The sequence below is a fragment of the Cephus cinctus genome, unplaced genomic scaffold (genome assembly GCF_000341935.2).
Source record: "Cephus cinctus unplaced genomic scaffold, Ccin1 Ccin1_scaffold0857, whole genome shotgun sequence".
NCBI lineage: Eukaryota > Metazoa > Arthropoda > Insecta > Hymenoptera > Cephidae > Cephus > Cephus cinctus.
In genome coordinates this window covers 290,683-311,095 of record NW_014333443.1, presented here as the reverse complement: position 1 = coordinate 311,095, position 20,413 = coordinate 290,683, and the positions used below count along the sequence as shown (strand labels likewise).

Below are 20,413 nucleotides of genomic sequence, written 5' to 3'. Positions count from 1 at the left end.
CCCCCCCCCTTCTGATCTCGTACTCTTCACACTATCATTACATTATAATTTAATAATTCTCTCGTTCGCTATAATCGATTACTTCCATTACTAATTATGCATTTCGTAATTAAAACACAATGATTAAGGCTGTCGCACGTAGCTGAGGCGTATTAATTGATGGACGTACATCTTTCTCTCTCGCGTGACAAATATACCCATTTTTTTGCTATTATTCGAGAGAAAGAAATACGGTTAAAAGTTGTTATTAATTATACCTTTGCGGCCCATTCACGAAAATTCTCACTGGCTCGTTAGTATGCGATTGTTAAACGGATTTACACAGTACGTCCATGTACTATGTTAATCAACTAAATTAAACATTGAAATTAATAGATTTTCATTATAAACACAAACCAAAGAAAAAAAAATCAGCCGTTAATTTCCACTGTATGATTATTGCACGCTCTTTATGAAAAAATTGCTCCCACAATATTACATATCTTTCTTTTAGATATGTATATGTATATATATATATATTTATATACACATATTCCATGTATTTTTATCGTTAATAATCAACCTTGACGTACCGTTCGAAGCTACTGTAATGCACGAAATACATAGCTCTTTGAAATTAGACAAATTCATTGAGCACGTCGCGCATTCTATGAAGTTTCAAACTCGCTTTAGCAAAACCGGTAGCACTAGTATGTTGAAAGAAGTCAAACGAGGTAATCGAAGTCGACGCATGAAATTCGCGCATTTCTCGAGACACCCAATCTCTGCGTAATCGCACAAAAAAATAAATAATTGCAATCATTGTTATAGTTTAGACATTTTAAATATAATCCACTGTAGACATCTTGTTTGTTTTTTTGCAGGTCGCGATACCGGGAAGAACATTCATGTAAATCATAATGCATTTCTTGTCTTTTTTTTGCGTTGTGTTACACGTATTGTATAATTAGACACGCGGAGCGCAGATGTAATTGATAATCATTCAGTCCGCGTACCTGTATGACAATAGAATCAAGGTCTAATACCACGCGTTCCTGAACCCGTATAACGTACCGAATGGGTCGCAAAGTATACACATTTGTGCTACCTTAGCATTCCGACGACGAGTTCAAGCCCGGCGATTGTATCTTTTTGGTTCGCGTTATACGATCCAGTTCAGCTGCGGCGTCATTACGCATAGCTGCCTTGTCCACCGGTCCACCATCTGCGATCATCGAATCTGCGAAGAATGATAACGAATTGGCACTCTCCGAGTTAGTAAAATATTTTATTTTCTCATTACTATTACATTGACCAAAGATATTTACCTATCTTCATGGGACTTCCACCCACGCTACCTGGTGAGCCAGGTGCTCCTGGCGATGTTCCTGTTTTCTTGTGTAAAAGGGAATTGAAAAAATTCGCTAAAACCCCTTCACCGGAGGGCGTAGCTCCAGTGCCCTTGGGATCCAATTTTTTATTCGGTGAGGCCACCTAAAGATTAATACCTTTACAAAAGTGCACTATGGAATTTACAGTTTGTTTTTTATAACATTTCTTGTTGATTGCAACAGCTCATACCACAGGGATTAGAGCATGCTTTTTACCTGAGAAACTATCTATACATTTCGATAATCACAATTCATGAAATTAATAGTTCTTTCTATTGCAACGAAAAAAAACAATTTGCGCTAACAGATGCCTCTTTGCAAGTTGAATTTCAAAACAGACAGACATTCATTTCACTTTTAATGTTTATAGTATGTATATAATTATCAATTTTCCATGACGTCACTGACAATAATTACAATCAGTAGACTCCGTCTGCTAAATAATATATGTATTTTATGGATTAATTGGCCCAAAAGTTGCATGATATAATCAATGAATCAAATGCATTTGCTATATTAATCACAGTTTACAGTGATGTGAATGACATAGTTCAGGAGAAAGTTTTCGTTTCTCAATTAAATTTGATAAGGAAATTCAACTTGTACTTCTCAAGAAAATAATGTATATATAAAAGCAGGTTAGGTTCCATGGATATTACGTGAATGTAAATTTAGACATTATCATAGGTTTTTTTGGGTGAAATACACCGAATGTGAGAATGTAAAGTATAACAATAACGAGTTACATAATAAAAGCGCAAATAGACATGGAAATCAGTAATAGAATAAATACTATTATAAAACACATAGAAAAAAAAAATTAGTTGCTAGCCTCTTTGATGTTACACATCATATTGCCATTAGTGACAGGTATGCAGCATCTGCATAGCATGCTCTAATTGTAAATGGTACGACCTGTATAACAGGGCCAGGGCTTGCCTGATTCCGAGTTGTTGGAGAACGCGTTGGATCCTTCTGACCAGACAATGCCACTTGTTGTCTAGCTAAGAAAACCTGCTCCTCTTCGGCACGAACTTCGACCTCTCTGGCTACACACTAATTAAAAGCATTATACATTCCTCCGATGATAAGTCTGAAGCACAAATTATTTACAATCATCTTTGTAATTGTAAAATTACCTTGCGATTCGTTGCCGGTTGGGCGATAACGTCGCGATAATAATCATCAGGTTTCATTGATTGCAAATTTTCATGGAGAATGCTGATTTTCTTCATGTTATCCCAACCAGCAGGACTAAATAATGGTATTAATTTTTAATTAATTGATTTATCAGAAACCAGAATTCTTTAAATTTAATTGTAATACTTACATCAGTACCGCATCCTTCTCCACAACTAATGCAGGTGTTCTAAATGGTAATGAGTAGATTCTATGTGTAAGGTATTTGTATAGCAGATCACAGTTCTTGTCCTCCTTTGCTGATGTATAAAATAGTCCAGCACCATACTGAAGACAAAATCGCCTAATCCATTGTTGCATGAAATCAAAGTGTTCGTCCCTGTAGATAATGTAAAATTGTGAATATCATTTAATTAATTTAATGATAAAATTAATACATAATGTGTCTCCTACTTGTAATCGTGTTCTTTTTCCAAGGTTGACATGTAATCTGTTTTTGTTATTACAACAACGACATCAAGGCCTAAGTTTGTGGTTAGAACTCCCTCTGGTAAGGGTAAACACTCTGTAGCTTCATCGTCAAGATTACGACTGGTGCGTCGCAGTGGACTTCCTGGATCTAGCTCGTCCCCCGGTTCTGTGTATTCCTGCCACTTCTTTACATCTGTGTAACATGAAAATTATTCAAGAACAAATGCCAGACAAAACTAATTCATGATATTTGTAAAAAACTTACTGAGCTGTCTACATTGCTGCCTAGTATCATTGTCTAGAGCTAACTTGTCAATGTGATCACCCAAAAGTGCAGCCCATGCTTGAAGCTGCTCAAGTATAGCCCAGGGTGTCGTCATAGCTGCTACTAGCATGACGAGCGTGTGTGGAAACCGCTCAGCATTCAAAGCGTATTTTAATAAATTCGCATGACCCGGATCTCCATCCAGAACCCATACAGATAATCTTGTGTGATCTAACCAGTGAAAGATTGCATTGAAAAATTGTATTGTGCCGTATAAACGTAATGAATTTGTGTTTATGTTACACTACCATCTCTGTAATCATCGCGCACATCTATATATGCAAATTCAAGGCCAGATCCCTTTTTAGGATCTTCAACACCCTGTAATTTAGCGATGAGTGTCGTTTTACCACTTTCATTGTCACCTGTTCAAACAAAGGCATATAATTAGTGTCTGTACATCAGATTATTTATGCTATTAATTTAATATAAAACGTTTATGAAAAAAGATTGAACAACTAAGAAATAACTCACAAAGAACAATATAAATTGTAAGTGCTAATCAAATTGTGTATATCATATGAATTATTTAAAACCTTTATGACAAAGTACAGTCATTATTTGATATCAAACCTGTTTTTTGAAAAATAAAACCCCTAGTCTTAAATGGATTACAGATTTGCCAAGCTAGTAGTGTGATGTTGGATGACAACTATAATTATGCAAAATACAAACAAAAGAACAAACTTCAAACATCAAACATGAAAAATTTTAAATAATATAAGTAAATACATAATTGCTGTTTACAATTTCTTAGGAAAAATCAGAAATAAATCCCATATATCAAGAAATATAATTATATTCAAATGTATACACAATAACAAGATAAATTGTGATTTGATATCTAAAATCATGAAATTGTGATTATTTAATTTTTGTACATATAAATTTAAGAAATAATTATATTAGAGCTGCTATCAAGTCATTGATTTCACGGAAATATGCTTTGTAAATTCTTCAGTTAAAATACATTCTTTGTATACAAATATTATAAATGTTCTCACATATATTACAATTAAAAATATTACAAACAACTTACATTAAACATGTCAAAATCAAACGATAACTATGATCAGAGATGCATCAGGTTAATGTACTCTAGATATGATGTCATACTACTAGTGACACATACCAAATAAATGCTTGATGTGCAAAACAAGTAACATTATAAAAGAAGACAAAGTGTCTTACCTAAAACAAGGACATTTTTATTCGATGGTAATTTGTTGTTCCCGCTATTTTGTACCTCAGCCAAAATAGAAGACCTGTAATAGAGAAAAAGGTAGACACTAGAGAATTGACTATACTCAGAATATGGAGCTCACGTTATGCTTCAAACTGTAAAATATGTAGGTTACGTCGGTGTAAGAAGCGACAGCTATTATTATTATATATCCAAATTAATTTAACTTTCTAAATTATAATTAACATACCATAAATTGTCTTTATTCTCGGTCTCATCCTTCTTTTTCGACTGAAACCCATTGACCTGCGACATCATCTCAACTGCCGTCGCTGCCATTACCCATTTGACAGACTAAAAAGCGATATCGATTCTCGTAATATCGATTACATTTGCGGGTGCGGTTTGTAGCTATGTTCACTGTATTATTATTTCTAATCTAAAGGTACTATTTCATGCACGCGACCGCTGACAAAAATCAATCGATGTCATTGGCTGAAATTTAATAACCACAACTGTAGTTCATTTACGGGATATACCCTTAATAAACATCTTTTTACACCTCCATATAGTTAACCCCTCATTACGATCGATCGAACTAATTTTTTTCGCTATCGTTTGTTAGTAGTTTGTCAGTGAATGATGGACTATTATAAACATTTGACGGTTATTTGTTTATATAAAATTATAAAAACAAATTTGACTAGGGAATTTTTTTCAAATAACCCCTCCATCGTCATATTTTCAATTAACTTTTATATAAATCGATGTAGAAACGTTTGTCGGTGATTGATGGTCTATTATTTACAAGAAAAACTTTATATTTTCTTTGTGATTGGAAATAAAACAAATTTGGCTAGGGAATTTCTTTCAACTAGTCCCTCGATGGTCAGACTGATTCCTCATGGAGCCTCGTGGCACATTTTCGAACTATTACTCGACATGATATAAGATCCGGTTTCCCAAGAATCCTCCATTACAGTTTTGTCTCGTGTGAAACCTATACGCGTTGTCAACATGGCCGGACCATCGCCGAGCAGAACCGAGGAAGCATCCGCCTTTTGCAGCTACCTTGTTCAGGACAATTCAAGCAAATGCTATGTGTCAATAAAGATACGGATCCACTTCATTGTCATGAAGAGCTCAAACCCCCAAACATAGTCATTGAAAACAGTACAGATGAAACAATCTGATCAAAGTCAATAGTACATTTGGCTCTGAAGGTAGAGGTCGGTGTATCAAAGTAGGTCAAAATTGGTACACTCCAATTAAATTCAAAATGATAAACGTATTTTTTATAAACGCTCTGTCACATAGCGCATTAACCTACTTTTATACAGCGGCCTCTACCTCCAAAACCAAATCTAAGTACTTTTATGTAGCTCAGCATTCGTGTTGTTGCTGAAACTATCTTCTTTCCTTCCTTTCGTTACGCTAGCAAATCACGGATCGTTATTAGTTTTCCGATAGATAATAGAACGGAATTGCGGGTTCGCGATTGGCTGCGTATGTTACGCGTACACAAAGTACGCCCCATGAGTAATCAGCCTGACCATTGAGGGACTAGTTGAAAGAAATTTCCTAGCCAAATTTGTTTTATTTCCAATCACAAAGAAAATATAAAGTTTTTCTTTTAAGTAATAGACCATCAATCACCGACAAACGTTTCTACATCAATTTATATGTATGTATAAAAGTTGATTGAAAATATGACGATGGCTATTTGAAAAAAATTCCCTAGTTAAATTTGTTTTTATAAATTTATATAAACGAATAACCGTCAAACGTTAGAATAGTCGACTGTTTCAGATCGATTTGAAAAATCGATTATCTTTCCCCAGAGAATCGATTTTTCGATTAATCGATCTCAGATCGACATGCCTAACCTATAGTGCTCTGAACACGTGTAAAAACGTTTGCATGATTAGACCTATTAATTACTAATATAAAAGCCGCTTGAGTATAATTGATACTTGAATGAATGATATTGCCGATTTAAAGAAATATTGAATTTAATCTGCATATTCTACAGATATGATAAAATGGAGTTCTATAAAGCTTCGTAAAAGTTTCAATACATTGTACAGATCCCATTTTATAATAGCCGCCATTTAACAGTAAAGAGAGAATTGTCTCAACAGGCTGTGGTCTCAACTTCGCTTTTGTATCGAATCGAGATATAATTGAATGTAATACAAAGAAATAAGGAAATGGTGGGTGTTTTAAATGAATCTGACAGTGAGGATGAAATGCCACCTGGTTGGGAAGAACGTGCTACTTTAGATGGAAATGTTTATTATGTGAAGTAAGTTGAATAAGAGTGTGAAATCGTCTGCTAATGAAACCCTGTTTTATGTTTTCGTAAAAGTTTGAAGATAACGTTACTAGAGTTCCCCAGTCTCCCTACAATACAACATACATAATTCCGTTTACCCAATCATTACTAAAATGATTAACTATGTATTAATGTTATATTTTACTATTTACTAGTCACTACACCAAGGGTACGCAGTGGACACATCCCCGTACTGGTCGTAAGAAGATAGTGGAGGGAGGTATTTATAATTTTGACTAGTAATTTAAATGAAATTTATTTAATATGTAATATAAATGATAAATAATAGAACTTCTATCAAAGATGTACCGTTCTTACAATGCCGATTTACTGTTTCTTTATATTGGTATATTTAACTATAATATTATTTATATGCAGAACTACCTGCTGGCTGGGAAAGATGTGTTTCTGAGGATGGCAAGGTTTTATTTGTTGACCATATGAATCGCACAACCACTTATACCGATCCCAGGTTGGCTTTTGCCACCGAATACAGAGAGATTTCACAACCTGTAAGACAACGCTTTGATGCTAGCAGTACAGCCTTATCTGTATTACTTGGTAGAGACTTACGTGGTAAATTAGCTCTTATTACTGGAGCAAATACTGGAATAGGTAAGAATATGTTATATTTATTTCTAATAATATTTGTATGAAAAGTTTTAAATTATTCCAGGCTTTGAAACAGCAAGATCACTGGCTCTCCATGGATGCAATGTTATCTTGGCTTGTCGCGATGTACAGAAAGCACAGGAAGCTGTCAAGAAGATACAGCAAGAAAAGGAAAATGCACTCTGTGAAGTTTTACACCTAAATCTAGCTTCTTTGCGTAGCGTGCGAGATGCTGCTGAAAAATTCAAACAAAGGCATAGGTATTCAACATGGCAGTCTGTATGGAGACCTACAATTAGTTGCATGTAGAGTAACTAAGCTCACTTCATATTTCAAATTTCATTAATAATTTATTTATCTAGGACACTACACATTCTTATACTAAATGCTGGATTATTTGCTGTACCATATATGCTCACAGAGGATGGTTATGAAACAATATTTCAAGTGAACCATTTGTCGCATTTTTACCTAACACTATTGCTTGAACATGCATTACGAACTTGTGCAAGTCCTAGAGTGGTCATAGTATCTAGTGAGTCTCATAGGTACGTCAGTAATTCATAAATCTTTTACAAGTTAAAAAATAATCAACAATCAAGTATCAATCTAATTATCAGGTTTTCTTCAATACAATCTGCAGAAGACATCCATCCATTGACGTTATCTCCACCAGCATACAAATATTGGTCTATGGGTGCATATAATGACTCAAAATTATGCAATATGTTATTCGCACAAGAATTAGCCAGACGATGGCCATCAGTGAGTGTCTTTAGTTGTCATCCAGGAAACATGGTGTCGTCGGATCTATCCAGATATTCCTGGACCTTCCGGTTACTTTTTGCGATTGTCAGACCTTTTACCAAGTCTCTAGTAAGATATAAATTTATATTCGAATGGAAACTTACTTTTACTGAACCAAATTTATTTACTGCAACTTTACATTCCTAACTTACAGCAACAGGCAGCTAGTACCACGGTTTTTTGTGCAACTGCACCGGAACTGGAAGGTGCAACTGGTATATATTTTAACAATTGTTATCGCTGCGACCCTTCTAATGCAGCTTTAGATCCAGCATTAGCTATCAGATTATGGAATATCAGTCAAGAAATGATAATTAGCATTGTCAAAAGAGACAAGCTTTGGTACGATCTGGCGTTAAAATAATCGATCTAGTACAATTCACCAACAACTTCATGAACTGAGAGTTGTTTTTGTTATCAAAACTTTTCTTTGCATTACCAAAATAGATATTACTCGTTTAGTCGTATCTATTAATACTGCTGTTCGGCGAGGTCCTATGTATGGACACATTCCACGATCCAATGATTTCAGAAGCGAGGAATGATGAGGTGAGAAAGCCATTTTGTTTGTTTTGTTTCCAACTAATATGATACATTATTGGTTTAGCCACCTTGCTCGTACAACAAGGAAACCTTGTCATTTAGATTTAAAATTCTGAAAAATCTAGTCCTTAAGAACAAAGTCTATAAAGAACCTGATCTGTGAAATCCTTATGGCGGCAACTATCACGCCTCATTAATTTTCGTACATTTTTCTTCGACATAGTATATTTGATACACTCAAATGCAGATAACCTGTCTCCGTATCATATAAGTAAGGTTATTAAATTAATAATTCGATGACTTCATGAAAAATGCAGGAAAAAATGGTTGTATTAAAGGTTGCCTTGCTTCTGATAGCTCTGCTCCGCGTATGTGTCACTGATAGAATACCTGTATAGCAGCCTTAATGCATTCACATAGTTCTTTAGTAAAACGGAAAAAGTTAAGATTATTCTTATATTATAGATTATACAATATTTTATTCGTACACGTCAGTGTATGCAAACAAATGTGTGTACACTTCTTTATCAGTGTTCACACGCGCAAGTTTTATTTTTCTTTGAAAATATTGAAAAAAATGATCCATTTCGAAATAGAAACAAAATGTGTTCATCTTCATTTTATGGCAAAATTTAATATATTTTCATATTTAATGTAACAATAACTGATATAAAGGAGCTATTGCAAAGTATGTGAATTGAATATGTGTGGTTTGAGAACACAAGAGATAGGTTTTTATAAATTTATGTATACACAACAAAATTATATGTAAAAAATGACTATCATTTATGACGTATATTTCGTATAAACTATTTTACACACTTTAAACAATTTAACTAGCATAATATTCTTTGAGGTATTCGTCCTTTGGCTTTAAGATAGCCTTGTCTTTTAAGCTCACCACCCAACCTGGTTCGAGGCCATAAAATATTTGTCGAGGATCTTTTCGCATTGTAAGGATTTCATAATCAGGATCATCCTCAATTTTTGGGAGTTGATAACCATATTTTTGGGCCAGAACTAGGCGTTCGTAAGAAATTTTTTCAGGATCTGCCAAATAACCTCGAGTTGCAGCACTTGAATAATATTCTAAACAATCAGCTGGGGGCAACAGTCTTTTCGGAATTGGTTCCCCTATCCAATAAAAAAAATATTTTAGAAATAAAATTTTATATACCTATAGATATATATAATTTCATTATGATTTTACCTCGTCTGAAAGTTGTTTCTGGATCTACAACAGAGAAAAGACTATTTGTATCGTAATAGGCGGTTGTAATTACTCCACCATTCTTTTCAATGGCTGCAATTACTGGTTCACTGGTCCATTGCACCTCAATATTGATCTTTGCTTTAAAATGATTGGCTCCCTTGAAAAATGGACATGATAAAATGAAAACTAATCATGTTATAAATCTAAAGTTATAGTAATTATTTAGAAATTACCTCATCAGTTAATTGGAAACCTGAATGTTTCCAATCTAATTTAATGGAAAAAACTCCTGTATTTTGTAAAGCAGTAAGATCTATTGGTTTTGATATATCAAGTCTATTCGTGTCGATTAACATCTGTAAGGTTTTTAAGGATAATGGTGGATATTGACGTCGTAAACTGGAAATATTCAATCCATTATTACATCATTTTTACTAAATATTATATAATATTGCATTTTAAAAAATATACTATATACTCACTGATGGCCCTTATAGTAAGGTTCATATCCAAATCTTAAATAGAAAGGAGTATTTCCTGTTTCATAACCCAGTCTCATATAATTTTGACGTTGTCCAGAACCTTTATTTCCAGCCCCATGCTTATCACCTCCATGCTGTCCTCTGCCTCTTTTTGGCTATATAATACAAACATGTAAATACATATTCATTAATTTAAAGTAATCCATCATAGCTAACATCGCTGTTATACATATAGCATCAATTCATCATTTTTAAACTGTAAATAATACTTTCCAGATTCTATTAAAACAAAAAAAGAAACCATAATCCCGTAAAATCGAGCGGTTAAGAAAAATGCGAAATTATTATTTTGTAATAAAATAATCATTGTTAACACGCACATTTTTTCTAGAACCTGGATTATTTCGAATATTTCCCAGTGTTACCCTGGGCAATGTTCTTAACATTGACAAAGCCAATTCTCTGCCATATTTGCCTGTTGCCATGGTTCACAATAGAATATTCAACTTATTTCTTCTGTAATAACACTTGCTGGTTGCTCATTAAAAGTAAAATTTGTATTAATAAAGAACACCTGGTTGTCAGTAATATACAAAAATTGCCATAACTGAAGAGAAGTTGATTCCAAATCATGAAAGCTATGAAATCGATTGTGAAACACTATTCAGCCCGCGAAACTTAAAAAAAGCTGCAAGTTCAAACTTGCAGTTTGCTTCCTTCAAATCGTAGGTACTGTACGAAGGTCCTATATGAGGAAGCATTTTAATTTTTTTTTAATCTTTGGCTTCCTCATAGATGAATCTTCATCTACTGCCGACGATTAAAAGGCAGCAAATTGCAAAATTAAAATTCTTGGCTTCCTCATATAGGGACTTCGTACACTACTTACGATTTGGAGGAAGCAAATTGCAAGTTTCAACTTGCAGCTTGTTTAACGTGAGTCCTCATGCCTCTCACAACTTGGGGTCCTTCATACTGTAGAGAACGCATGTAAGAATAAATCTCTTGCATGATCTCTTCGGGCCTAATATTTTTGAATCGGCTGAAATTCAAAAATACTAGCACTTTAGAATGACATACTCCCGGGTGAGTAGTATAATTTAATAATGAGCAGTTTTTACTGCATTGTGCATAGTGAATCTTTGTGTTATACTTTATATTAACAAAAAATTCTGTGATCCACTGGTCCAGAATATTCTAGAACCCTTCTGAAGTATTCTGTATGTCAATGATAAACGTGTTAAAACCTTCATCCAATAAAGGTTTGCACCAGTTTAAACGAATAAAAGGATATTTGCGGTCATTTTTCATCTACATCAAGAAATGATAAACCAAAGTGTGAATTAAAATTTTAAAATAGGAAAAGACGCAAAATGGATAATAGTGCACAGCAGCAAAATGGACCACTTCCTAATTTGTGGTCTAGTTTGTCAACAGTAACAACGTTTGACACAGGTATTTGTTATAATAACCTCAAATTGATACTGCTGATTTTAACACTTACAAGTCCTTACAGATTTATTTTATTACTGTACTTTTACTCTAATATAATTATTAATTTACTATATATTCACATATTGTATCGCTCAAAATTATTCTTGGTAACTGAAATTAATAAATAGATATATAATGTATAAATACAATGTGTATATGATAAGGCAGTCTGTTTTAAGGGCATTTTATTTTTATTTGAGGTAATGATACTTGGACAACAAGACGAATAGATGATAATGCAGAGGCTAAATCTGCTACTGGACAAATTGTTGGCAGAGCTTCTCCATCTACTAGTATTCTTATTGAATCTCTTATACAACAACTTTGCACAATGTTTGAAGGAGATGCAGTGCGCAGAAACAAACTGTATTATGGTACCTAGAAAACTGATTTTAATGTATGTTTACTAAGCAGAATTATTGTTTTAAGAAACTTTTTTTCAGCAATATGTGATAGACTTCATGAGATGAAACTCATTGATGGCTCTTATAATATGAGAGAATTGGAAATTATTAGAGGGCAATACCAAAGAGCATTGTATCATCTAGTCACAGTTGCCAGAGCTTCAACTGGTAGTGAAAGTGCTTTACAAGTTCCTAGGTATTAAAAATCAAATAAAAATAATATATTTATCATTATCAAAAAACCTACTGGAAGTCATCTAGGATTTAAAAAGCTGTTTTTAAATGTTTGCAGCTGTCTTATGGCAGAATGGTCACGTTATCGTAGAGAATTTAAAGAAATCGGTTTTATAGCTGCTGGAGGATTTGGTCATGTCTTCAAAGCGCTTCATCGGCTAGATGAGATCGAATACGCTGTGAAGAAAATCATTGTACGTTCAGACAGATTGAAAACCATCATGCAACATCTAGCTGAAGTGAAAATGATTGCCAAATTGAATCATGCGAACATTGTGTCGTACAAAGGTGCTTGGATTGAACCGACTTTACCGCCGCCATTCGTAACAACGTTATTGTCGACAACACAAGACAAAATGAGTCATCGAAACTCGAAAAATATTTCGAATTCTATATCATCTTATAGCCGGAGTCATAGTAGTAACCGAAATCACAGTCGCAATCGAGGTCGAAAAAAAAACGGTACAGTTAGAGTTCTTGAAGAATCAAGTTATCAAAGTGTAAAAAAAAGTGAATGCTTAGATGATAATATTGCCAAGTCTAAGAACATTACCAAATCGTATTCTACTAATGAAAGGACATATTACACCGGTATGTACTGTGACGTTAATAGTAACAAAACGTCGAAAAAAAGTGGTAATTCTGGTGGCTACATCGTTAGCCATGATATTATAAATGAACGATTTCGTCAATTGAATACCACAACTACTATTATAGGAGAGCGCATTATCGAAACGAATAATTCCACAATATCAAGAGAATCGTATTCTGACGTAGTATCGTTTAGAAATGATACAGAGGGGAATGAAACTCAAAATGCTGGTGACTGGTCCATCATGAACAATGCTGATAAAATGAACACGTATGAGAACAGTAGTGAGTCAGAATCTTTTGAAGAATCTGTTAGTGACCGTAGAATATGCCAATACAATTCCTCAAAGGTTAATCATGCAAATTATTGTTTACAAATAATCCTTGAATTGTTATTAATTCTTTTTTATTTGGTATAGAATTGGGAATACACCACGCTATACATTCAAATGACGCTTTGTGAGAAAACTCTTCAACAGTGGCTCCATGAAAGGAATGAACCCACACCAGAATCGGTTGTCACTGCCATTGTAACACAAATACTTTATGGGTTGAACTACATTCATTCCTTGGGCATTGTTCACCATGATATCAAGGTCAATTTTTGTGTGGGTAGTAAATATGTTCATTTGTACATTTATTAATTTGCCTACTTTCATTTTAGCCTAGCAACATTTTTATTTTAACATCAGGTCATCTGCAAATTCAACTAGGCGACTTTGGATTGGCTTGTCCTTTGCAAAGAGAAAGACATTCAGTGTGCGGCACGAAAATGTATGCTGCACCAGAGCAATTACGTGGCAAGTGCGATCCTAAGGTATACACATATATATTCACACAAACGTACCATCTCAAAGTGGTTCTACGATAGAAATAATTCATATTATTTCAATAATTCATATTCATACAAACTAACTTCAAATGGTGCATTTATCGTGAATAACCCGGTATATTATCTCGAAAAGCTACTTCATACATTTTATTTCTTAAAATTAGGAACTGTTTCACTTCACAATTTTTTTCTACCAAAACCATATTTACATTATACTTATGTTTATTCTAGAGTGATATTTACAGTTTGGGAATAGTCCTACTTGAACTTTTAGTTTTCACAAAAACTTTCATGGAACTTGATCATATAATTCAGGCTTTAAAAGCAGGACAAATACCAACTAGTTTGACAACGAATTATCCAAAATGGGTAAGAAATTGATAACTTTAATAATTTCTGATATTATTCTTATATTATTTTAATTTGATTTATTTTATATCTTAGGCTCGGTTAGTACAACAGTTAGTACAAAAAGATCCAAATAAACGGCCCAACACAAAACAACTCTTACAAGAATTAACAGAAGATAAAGAGGTAACAATAGTTAGATTGAGAGACGAAAATGAAAAGAAGGACAATTTGATAGAACAATTGCAAAACGAAGTTGCCATATTGAAAGCTGAGATAGTTAAGCTCAAGATTTCCAAAGAAGATACGTAGAAATAATTACAAGCTTTCTTATAATCGATATAGAGCAAGATATTTTGTATGCTAGGAATTCGTTAATATTTTTTCGATATTCTTATTTTCCGAAGTTTAAAGATTGAGGGAATTTTTTTTATAATAGTTTATATGTAGAATCAAAGTGATAGTCGATTTTCTTAAATTATTCTTAATAGGACTCTGGAACTCTTATTGCCATGCGAGTAAAATATAAATGAAAATCGTAAATAACAGGTTTTTGACAGAAATTCTTTTCAAAAGCGAAATTCAACTCACATTCTGCAAGGGGTTACAATCATTCTGACACATCTTTCGCAATAATTAACTCAAAACTCAAAGAGTAGTCCAACCTAAAATTTGTGTTATCAATATGAATAATGCAACAAATTTCAGATCGCATTACTCTTTTCGTTTTGGGTTGACTATTGTAACTGTGATGTAAAATGATTGTTAACCTTGCCGAATGTGTACCATTCTTCTCTTTGGGAACGAGTCTGTACAAAAATCTTGTGATTTACGATTTTCATTAATATTCTATTCTCATAGTGCATAGCAAATAAAAGATCCGGAGTCGTCTTAATAAAGTATTTTACGAATCTTCAGAAGATGTAAAAATCTTAACTGCCAAAATGACTGAATATCGCAATAATATATATGCAAATATAGAAAACGGCGGCTTTCTGCTACACAAATCCGTGAATATTTTCTATGAAAATATATTTCGTTTTAGTCAGAAATAAGATGAAGTATTTTTTAATTGCATATATTTGCATTTTCTGCAGGACGAATGAATTAGCAAATATATGTACAATAGAAAAATATATAATGTAGTTCTATTAGTGTAATTTTAAAATACGTAAATATATTACTTTTTTTTTTAAACGACTAAAATTACACTTTATTTCTGAAAATCAGTGTTCTTTGTTGGTGGCAGCGTCTCTTTCTTAATTCTTTCAACCATTTCCGAATCACGAGGACTTGATAATTGCGAAGTATCACTGGATGGGCGATGTTTAATAATAATTTTCCATCTTAAAGTAGTTCCAGCGAGATTATCATTTTTTGAATGATCCATCACTGTCGATTCCTCAACCATCGCGCTGCTTGAGTTCCGCAAATCTGTAGACTTTAAGAGATCTTGAATTTTTTTAGTAGCTAAAGTATTATTTCGTTTAGCTACAATTTCTTGAACGTTTTCATACTTGTTACTGGATTCCACTGATTTAGAAAAGGACTCCAACTGACGAGGTGCATAATGCACGGAAACTGGCGCTACGACGTAATTCTCTTTACCTTTGGGACTTTCATAATCCTGCGATTTGTCATCCGAAGAAATATCACTGCGTGATTTCGATTTTGCACTATCGCTACTGTGATTGCCGAGATCAAATTTATTCACGTGTTCTCGTGAATTCTTTTGACTGAATGAGACGCACGGAAGGAGAGCTACACTTTCGATTTTACTACAGTTTGATGCGTTCCGACGAATGGAAAACGGCGTGTCTCTTGTTGGAAATTCCTCATCGACCGACAGCATAGATAATTCTCTGGACGTATCAGAAACAGTTACGTAAACCGCACCGGCTTTTGTGTCAATTTTGTAATTCCCACGAGTGTCCGTTCGCGGACTTCCAATTCTTGTAGAAGCTATTTCCGAAATGTCCTCAGCCAATGATCTTTTATTTCTACTTTGTAAATTCAATGGACATGGATCTTTTGGTGGTCTGTCACATTCCTTTAAATCAGGATGTAATGCGGTAAAACGATTTAAATATTCATTCTGCCTTTCTGTTTCTAGATTTTTATCATAATTGTAAATGGCATCCTCGTGAAGAGTATCTGTGCTCTTTGCGAAATGTATACTTGTGCTTGGCTTATCATGAGTGTCATTCATTGCGTAATACAAAGGTTGTTTCATGTCGGGTATAACACGATATATATTTTTAGTGTCCGTCATCCGTACAGGAGGAAATCCATCTTCACTTTCTCGTTTTTTAATTCTCTTTCTATCGTAAATATCGTAGGGCGTTGCGAAAAGTGCTATTGGCACGCGTTTTACAACGAGTTTCTCAACTATATAATCGCACTCTTCTGGATCGTAATCCTGTATAGAAGCTTTTCTCTTGGTTAAACCGCGAAAGCAGCAACTAAATATTGTTCTCCATCTCTCCGAGAAAGTAGTCGATATGCGAATATGAGTTTTAACTACCCTGGACTTACCAGGTGCACCTGAATATAAGGATTCTATTTGTCTGTCACCCATAGTACCATAAGAAATAGAAAATCATTGTATCACGAGGTTAGCCTGAATTTATTTGCAAACAAGAGAAGGCAGCTTATAAAAATTATGAGACCTGTATATGTATAACCTATGGCATAACATTGCTTATTTATTAAACAAAGATTCCTGGTTCATATACATTTTGAAAATGTAGAACAGGGAAATTCAATAGTTACAATTAATTTTTAAACAAATAATCTGTAGAATAATTTCATGACACAATTAACACCGAGCAATCACGAATCCCAAATAAACTATAGCTATAATTATAATTTTCAATGGATTCAAGGAAGTACTTCTTTCTTCGGTGAATCGCTTCTTTTCAAGTTATCTACAAAATTCGAAATCTTCATGGAATAAGTATTTAGAATGGTTATTACGTATGCATCTAATTGCTAAATACATATATTATTCATGGGAGCGAGGCCATGGAGATTTTCCCATAAGACACTACGTGAAAACTCTTAACTTTTAACATCGCTTGTCTTGTAATGTGCCGGTAACCTTATCTGTTTTTCATACACTTGCCCCTTAATACTTTATATTCAACGTATGCATCAACCAGACCAAATAAGATAATGAAATTCAGATAACTATTTAATTATTTGTTTGGAAAATCTTAATAAAGTCTTCTTTCAGACAACAGTAAAGTAAATGTCAATATAAAGACATACACTGAATACCTTTCAGTAAGCTTCGAAAGGCAACCTAGGAATGGCAAGTTATAAATACCTGTTACACATGTGTATGTATGTACTACCTGGGTGAAGTTCGAACTGTCGTAGCCTGAAAACTCCTACAGTTAACTTTTAGAGGACCGGCATTTTTGCCTTGAAATTTAATATTTTTTTACAGGAAATTTATGTATAGATACATATATAGAATCTATAGATTACGAGCAGACGTGGAATTTGTTACCGGCCACTAAACTGGCCAACGCGGTCTCGACCATAACGACTAATGTTGAACATTTTCCAATTTTTGATTTAAAAGGTTCTAGAGGTTTTTCACATTGTTGAACGCGATTTTAAAGTCAAATTATCAATAACAACAACAACCACAGGTGGGTGTCTCCTCTCAGTTAGGCCGCTCGGTTCGGCCTGTGCAATGACGGACTTTCCTAATATATAACCTCTATTCTTCAATTGTATGCCTAAAAACATAGTCAGCCAAAAACTTAAATGCTTAGCTTCCTTATCCTATACTTCTGAGAACTCTAACTTCCTACTCAACGTCGACGATCAACTGGTTCCAACAATTCTTCGCTTGCTGAAAGCAAAATGGAGATCCTCCTTTTGCAGTCTAACGAATGACGTTAGAACTTCTTCGCAGAAGTATAAAGTTCAAGTAGTTATCAGTCTCGCGAAATTTTGACGGACTTCGGAAAACCATACCGTAACCCACGGTTGATCTCACGAGCCAGCTACACTGCTCGTAGGTCCCTCTTAAGTTGAGTGCGTGAGAACTGGTGAGAACTCATAGTGTGATTGTAAAACCAATGTGATATAATCTTAAGAATATATTTAGATACTGCGATTAAGATAATATTATAAGTAAAGATTGAGAGAGTGAGGACTATTGGCTAAATAAATTGATCATGGTTTGATTCCTCTATCTAGTGTTTATATAAATAACCTGAGCCCAATCTAGCAACCGAGCCCGTAAGGAGGCGGAAACGGGAGCGCGCGCGAGCAGAACTCAGGAGATTACGTCTCTCCACGTTTAATTAAGCGTAGTTAGAACGTAACACCAGTGCCTCTTGTGCCGTCTATACCCTCCGACTGACTAACCTCAAATGGCAATGCAAAATCCACTGAGGTGAAACAGGTCCCTGTTCAGCAGTCAAAGTAACCAGACTAGGAAGTCTTTTTACGGGGAATTAGTAATTGAAAGACCCCTTGATTTCGAAAAAAAAACCGTGATAATAATTCACTTAACTTAACAAACAAAGCCCAAGCTAAAGTTCATCTTAACAATAAACAAAAATCGACGGATCCCGCACCTCATATAACCCTGTCGCCTCAGAGCAACAAGCCAGACATGACTCTACAATTGCAATATTGTAATAGTACTAATATCGCTCACTATCCCAATTTAGCCTAGCGATTCTCTAACCACACTGCTGGAAAACCGCTACTCAAACAACAATATAAACCCCTACGTTGTCACGATTCAACTGGACCTTCAAAGTTCCAAGAAGTATATTCACCAGGTCTCTGTAAAGAAATTACTAAACCAACTCTTTAAACACAAAATAGTAGATGTCAAAAAGATATACTGGGGGAAACTCTTAGCCGCATTTAATGATAAAACAACCGCTAACTCTTTGGTTAGCAATCAATCTATCAGAACCTTTGGTTACACTTTCTTCATCTCCTCGAATAGCGTCCCTAAACTGGAAATCATTAGGGATATTTCAAAAGACATCATCGAGGAAATCATCGACAACAGTTGTACTGTAGCTAGTGCTATAGTAACCTCTGCAAGGCGCCTCAATAGGAAGGTGGTGAAGGACGGTGCTGTAACCTACTCTCCTACAACCACGATCCAATTAACATTTGATGTCTAAATTCTCCTAGCTTATTATTTTTACAGTTCGAGACACGAAATTTCAGAATTTGTCTAACCTTTGTCATTATGTGCTATTAATGTTTTAAATTTGGCCACGTCAACAAACATTGTCGCAACAAACCTCGGTGCCTGCTTTGCGGTTTACTAGACACATACACTCTTTAGACAACCACTGCCTCGAATCATCCCCTGAAAAATCTTGTATTAACTCCAAAGCATGCTGCACCTAGAAAAAAACTTATCATATCTGCTTTTGTCTAAACAAAAAGACTTAGAACTCCAGCAGCAGGAAAGGGCATATCAATATCCGAAGCCTATTCTTAAAAACCCACGCACCTACAAACTAAATTTTTCTGAGTTATCACACTTGGGGAATTCTCAAACCCCGGACGATATCGGACAGGGACCCCCCCCCCCTTCCACTTACCTGGGATAAAGAATTTAGTCGTAGCTCTCTCGTAAACGGAACGAAATCTACATATTCCGTGATAGCTCGCCGTCCTCAGAAATCCATCCGATTAAACTATAATCACCCCCAATTCCGTCACTCACAAACCGAATCATCATAAACTTCTCATAAATCGAAATGGCAGAATCCCTAATTTAGACTATACAATGCGAAGTCCCCTGCACCCTTCAAATCCACCATCTCAAGAGTTGGACGAGGAAGCAATCTTCCTCTAACACACCTTCAGCCGACTCGCTGTACCAGCTGATATCCTTACTGGCGCAACTTAAACCGCTAATCAACCTACTTCTTAGTCTAACCCCACTTTTAAATAATAGCAATCTCATAAGCAACATACTCAATCCTAACCTTAGCCAAAGCAATAATAATCAGGAAGTTTCGACCCCCCCCCCC

At 34.7% G+C, this 20,413-nt stretch overlaps 5 protein-coding genes across 14 annotated transcripts in view; 2 read left to right on the top strand and 3 right to left on the bottom strand.

The window, feature by feature from the left end:
- Positions 1-4,885, bottom strand: part of LOC107270934 (cytoplasmic dynein 1 light intermediate chain 2) — an 11,589-nt gene extending 6,704 nt beyond the window's left edge. Inside the window, exons 1-10 of one of the 3 annotated variants that reach the window (XM_015746400.2) lie at positions 4,740-4,885; positions 4,498-4,571; positions 3,555-3,671; positions 3,247-3,477; positions 2,964-3,174; positions 2,701-2,889; positions 2,510-2,624; positions 2,286-2,426; positions 1,308-1,473; positions 1,088-1,219 (exon numbers count right to left, since the gene is read on the bottom strand). In XM_015746400.2, coding sequence (XP_015601886.1) covers positions 1,089-1,219; positions 1,308-1,473; positions 2,286-2,426; positions 2,510-2,624; positions 2,701-2,889; positions 2,964-3,174; positions 3,247-3,477; positions 3,555-3,671; positions 4,498-4,571; positions 4,740-4,828 — 1,464 coding nt within the window. In that variant the 5' untranslated portion in view covers positions 4,829-4,885 and the 3' untranslated portion in view covers position 1,088. Of the gene's footprint in view, positions 1-500; positions 1,220-1,307; positions 1,474-2,285; positions 2,427-2,509; positions 2,625-2,700; positions 2,890-2,963; positions 3,175-3,246; positions 3,478-3,554; positions 3,672-4,497; positions 4,572-4,739 lie in introns of those variants that run through there. The other 2 variants (XM_015746401.2, XM_015746403.2) reach the window with 2 other exon arrangements.
- A 569-nt stretch (positions 4,886-5,454) lies between these two features.
- On the top strand, positions 5,455-8,704 carry LOC107270935 (WW domain-containing oxidoreductase). The gene is made up of 8 exons (XM_015746404.2): positions 5,455-6,173; positions 6,522-6,794; positions 6,980-7,044; positions 7,203-7,439; positions 7,501-7,696; positions 7,799-7,984; positions 8,057-8,312; positions 8,398-8,704. The coding sequence occupies exons 2-8, from the start codon at positions 6,700-6,702 to the stop codon at positions 8,605-8,607; spliced, it is 1,245 nt and encodes a 414-aa protein (XP_015601890.1). The 5' UTR covers positions 5,455-6,173; positions 6,522-6,699; the 3' UTR covers positions 8,608-8,704.
- Positions 8,705-9,548: 844 nt separating this feature from the next.
- LOC107270936 (39S ribosomal protein L15, mitochondrial) lies at positions 9,549-11,187 on the bottom strand. Its single transcript, XM_015746406.2, has 5 exons — positions 10,862-11,187; positions 10,482-10,636; positions 10,233-10,398; positions 9,997-10,156; positions 9,549-9,920 (listed from the first exon to the last, which is right to left on the bottom strand). The coding sequence occupies exons 1-5, from the start codon at positions 10,964-10,966 to the stop codon at positions 9,619-9,621; spliced, it is 888 nt and encodes a 295-aa protein (XP_015601892.1). The 5' UTR covers positions 10,967-11,187; the 3' UTR covers positions 9,549-9,618.
- A 169-nt stretch (positions 11,188-11,356) lies between these two features.
- Positions 11,357-15,414, top strand: LOC107270978 (eukaryotic translation initiation factor 2-alpha kinase 1). Of its 6 annotated transcripts, none has more exons than XM_025088177.1 (10): positions 11,357-11,567; positions 11,673-11,743; positions 11,842-11,936; positions 12,176-12,349; positions 12,419-12,575; positions 12,672-13,554; positions 13,624-13,800; positions 13,869-14,021; positions 14,268-14,405; positions 14,481-15,414. In XM_025088177.1, the coding sequence occupies exons 3-10, from the start codon at positions 11,855-11,857 to the stop codon at positions 14,694-14,696; spliced, it is 1,980 nt and encodes a 659-aa protein (XP_024943945.1). In that variant the 5' UTR covers positions 11,357-11,567; positions 11,673-11,743; positions 11,842-11,854; the 3' UTR covers positions 14,697-15,414. The 6 variants fall into 6 exon arrangements, with proteins under 6 accessions (XP_024943945.1, XP_015601983.1, XP_024943946.1 ...); XM_015746497.2 differs by having other exon boundaries at positions 11,673-11,936; positions 12,672-13,204; positions 13,331-13,554; XM_025088178.1 differs by lacking the exon at positions 11,673-11,743.
- Positions 15,415-15,550: 136 nt separating this feature from the next.
- Positions 15,551-20,402, bottom strand: LOC107270979. Of its 3 annotated transcripts, none has more exons than XM_015746499.2 (2): positions 15,902-20,402; positions 15,632-15,825 (listed from the first exon to the last, which is right to left on the bottom strand). In XM_015746499.2, exons 1-2 carry the CDS (start codon positions 16,960-16,962, stop codon positions 15,774-15,776), a joined length of 1,113 nt encoding a protein of 370 aa, XP_015601985.1. In that variant the 5' UTR covers positions 16,963-20,402; the 3' UTR covers positions 15,632-15,773. The 3 variants fall into 3 exon arrangements, with proteins under 3 accessions (XP_024943947.1, XP_015601985.1, XP_024943948.1); XM_025088180.1 differs by having other exon boundaries at positions 15,668-15,825; positions 15,993-20,402; XM_025088179.1 differs by having other exon boundaries at positions 15,551-20,402.
- Between the last annotated feature and the right edge of the window lie 11 nt (positions 20,403-20,413).

What these genes read in the sequence shown, in the direction of transcription:
- LOC107270978 (XM_025088178.1), top strand. Translation starts at nt 11,855, where the DNA reads ATGGATAATAGTGCACAGCAGCAAAATGGACCACTTCCTAATTTGTGG. An exon ending in AGTGCTTTACAAGTTCCTAG is followed by an intron (nt 12,576 to 12,671) that starts GTATTAAAAATC and finishes AAATGTTTGCAG; the next exon opens with CTGTCTTATGGCAGAATGGT. An exon ending in GTGGCAAGTGCGATCCTAAG is followed by an intron (nt 14,022 to 14,267) that starts GTATACACATAT and finishes TGTTTATTCTAG; the next exon opens with AGTGATATTTACAGTTTGGG.
- LOC107270936 (XM_015746406.2), bottom strand. Translation starts at nt 10,966, where the DNA reads ATGGCAACAGGCAAATATGGCAGAGAATTGGCTTTGTCAATGTTAAGA. An exon ending in ATCCAGGTTCTAGAAAAAAT is followed by an intron (nt 10,637 to 10,861) that starts GTGCGTGTTAAC and finishes TGTATTATATAG; the next exon opens with CCAAAAAGAGGCAGAGGACA. An exon ending in AGAAACAACTTTCAGACGAG is followed by an intron (nt 9,921 to 9,996) that starts GTAAAATCATAA and finishes TTTATTGGATAG; the next exon opens with GGGAACCAATTCCGAAAAGA.
- LOC107270935 (XM_015746404.2), top strand. Translation starts at nt 6,700, where the DNA reads ATGGTGGGTGTTTTAAATGAATCTGACAGTGAGGATGAAATGCCACCT. An exon ending in TAAGAAGATAGTGGAGGGAG is followed by an intron (nt 7,045 to 7,202) that starts GTATTTATAATT and finishes ATTTATATGCAG; the next exon opens with AACTACCTGCTGGCTGGGAA. An exon ending in AAATTCAAACAAAGGCATAG is followed by an intron (nt 7,697 to 7,798) that starts GTATTCAACATG and finishes TTATTTATCTAG; the next exon opens with GACACTACACATTCTTATAC.
- LOC107270979 (XM_025088179.1), bottom strand. Translation starts at nt 16,962, where the DNA reads ATGGGTGACAGACAAATAGAATCCTTATATTCAGGTGCACCTGGTAAG.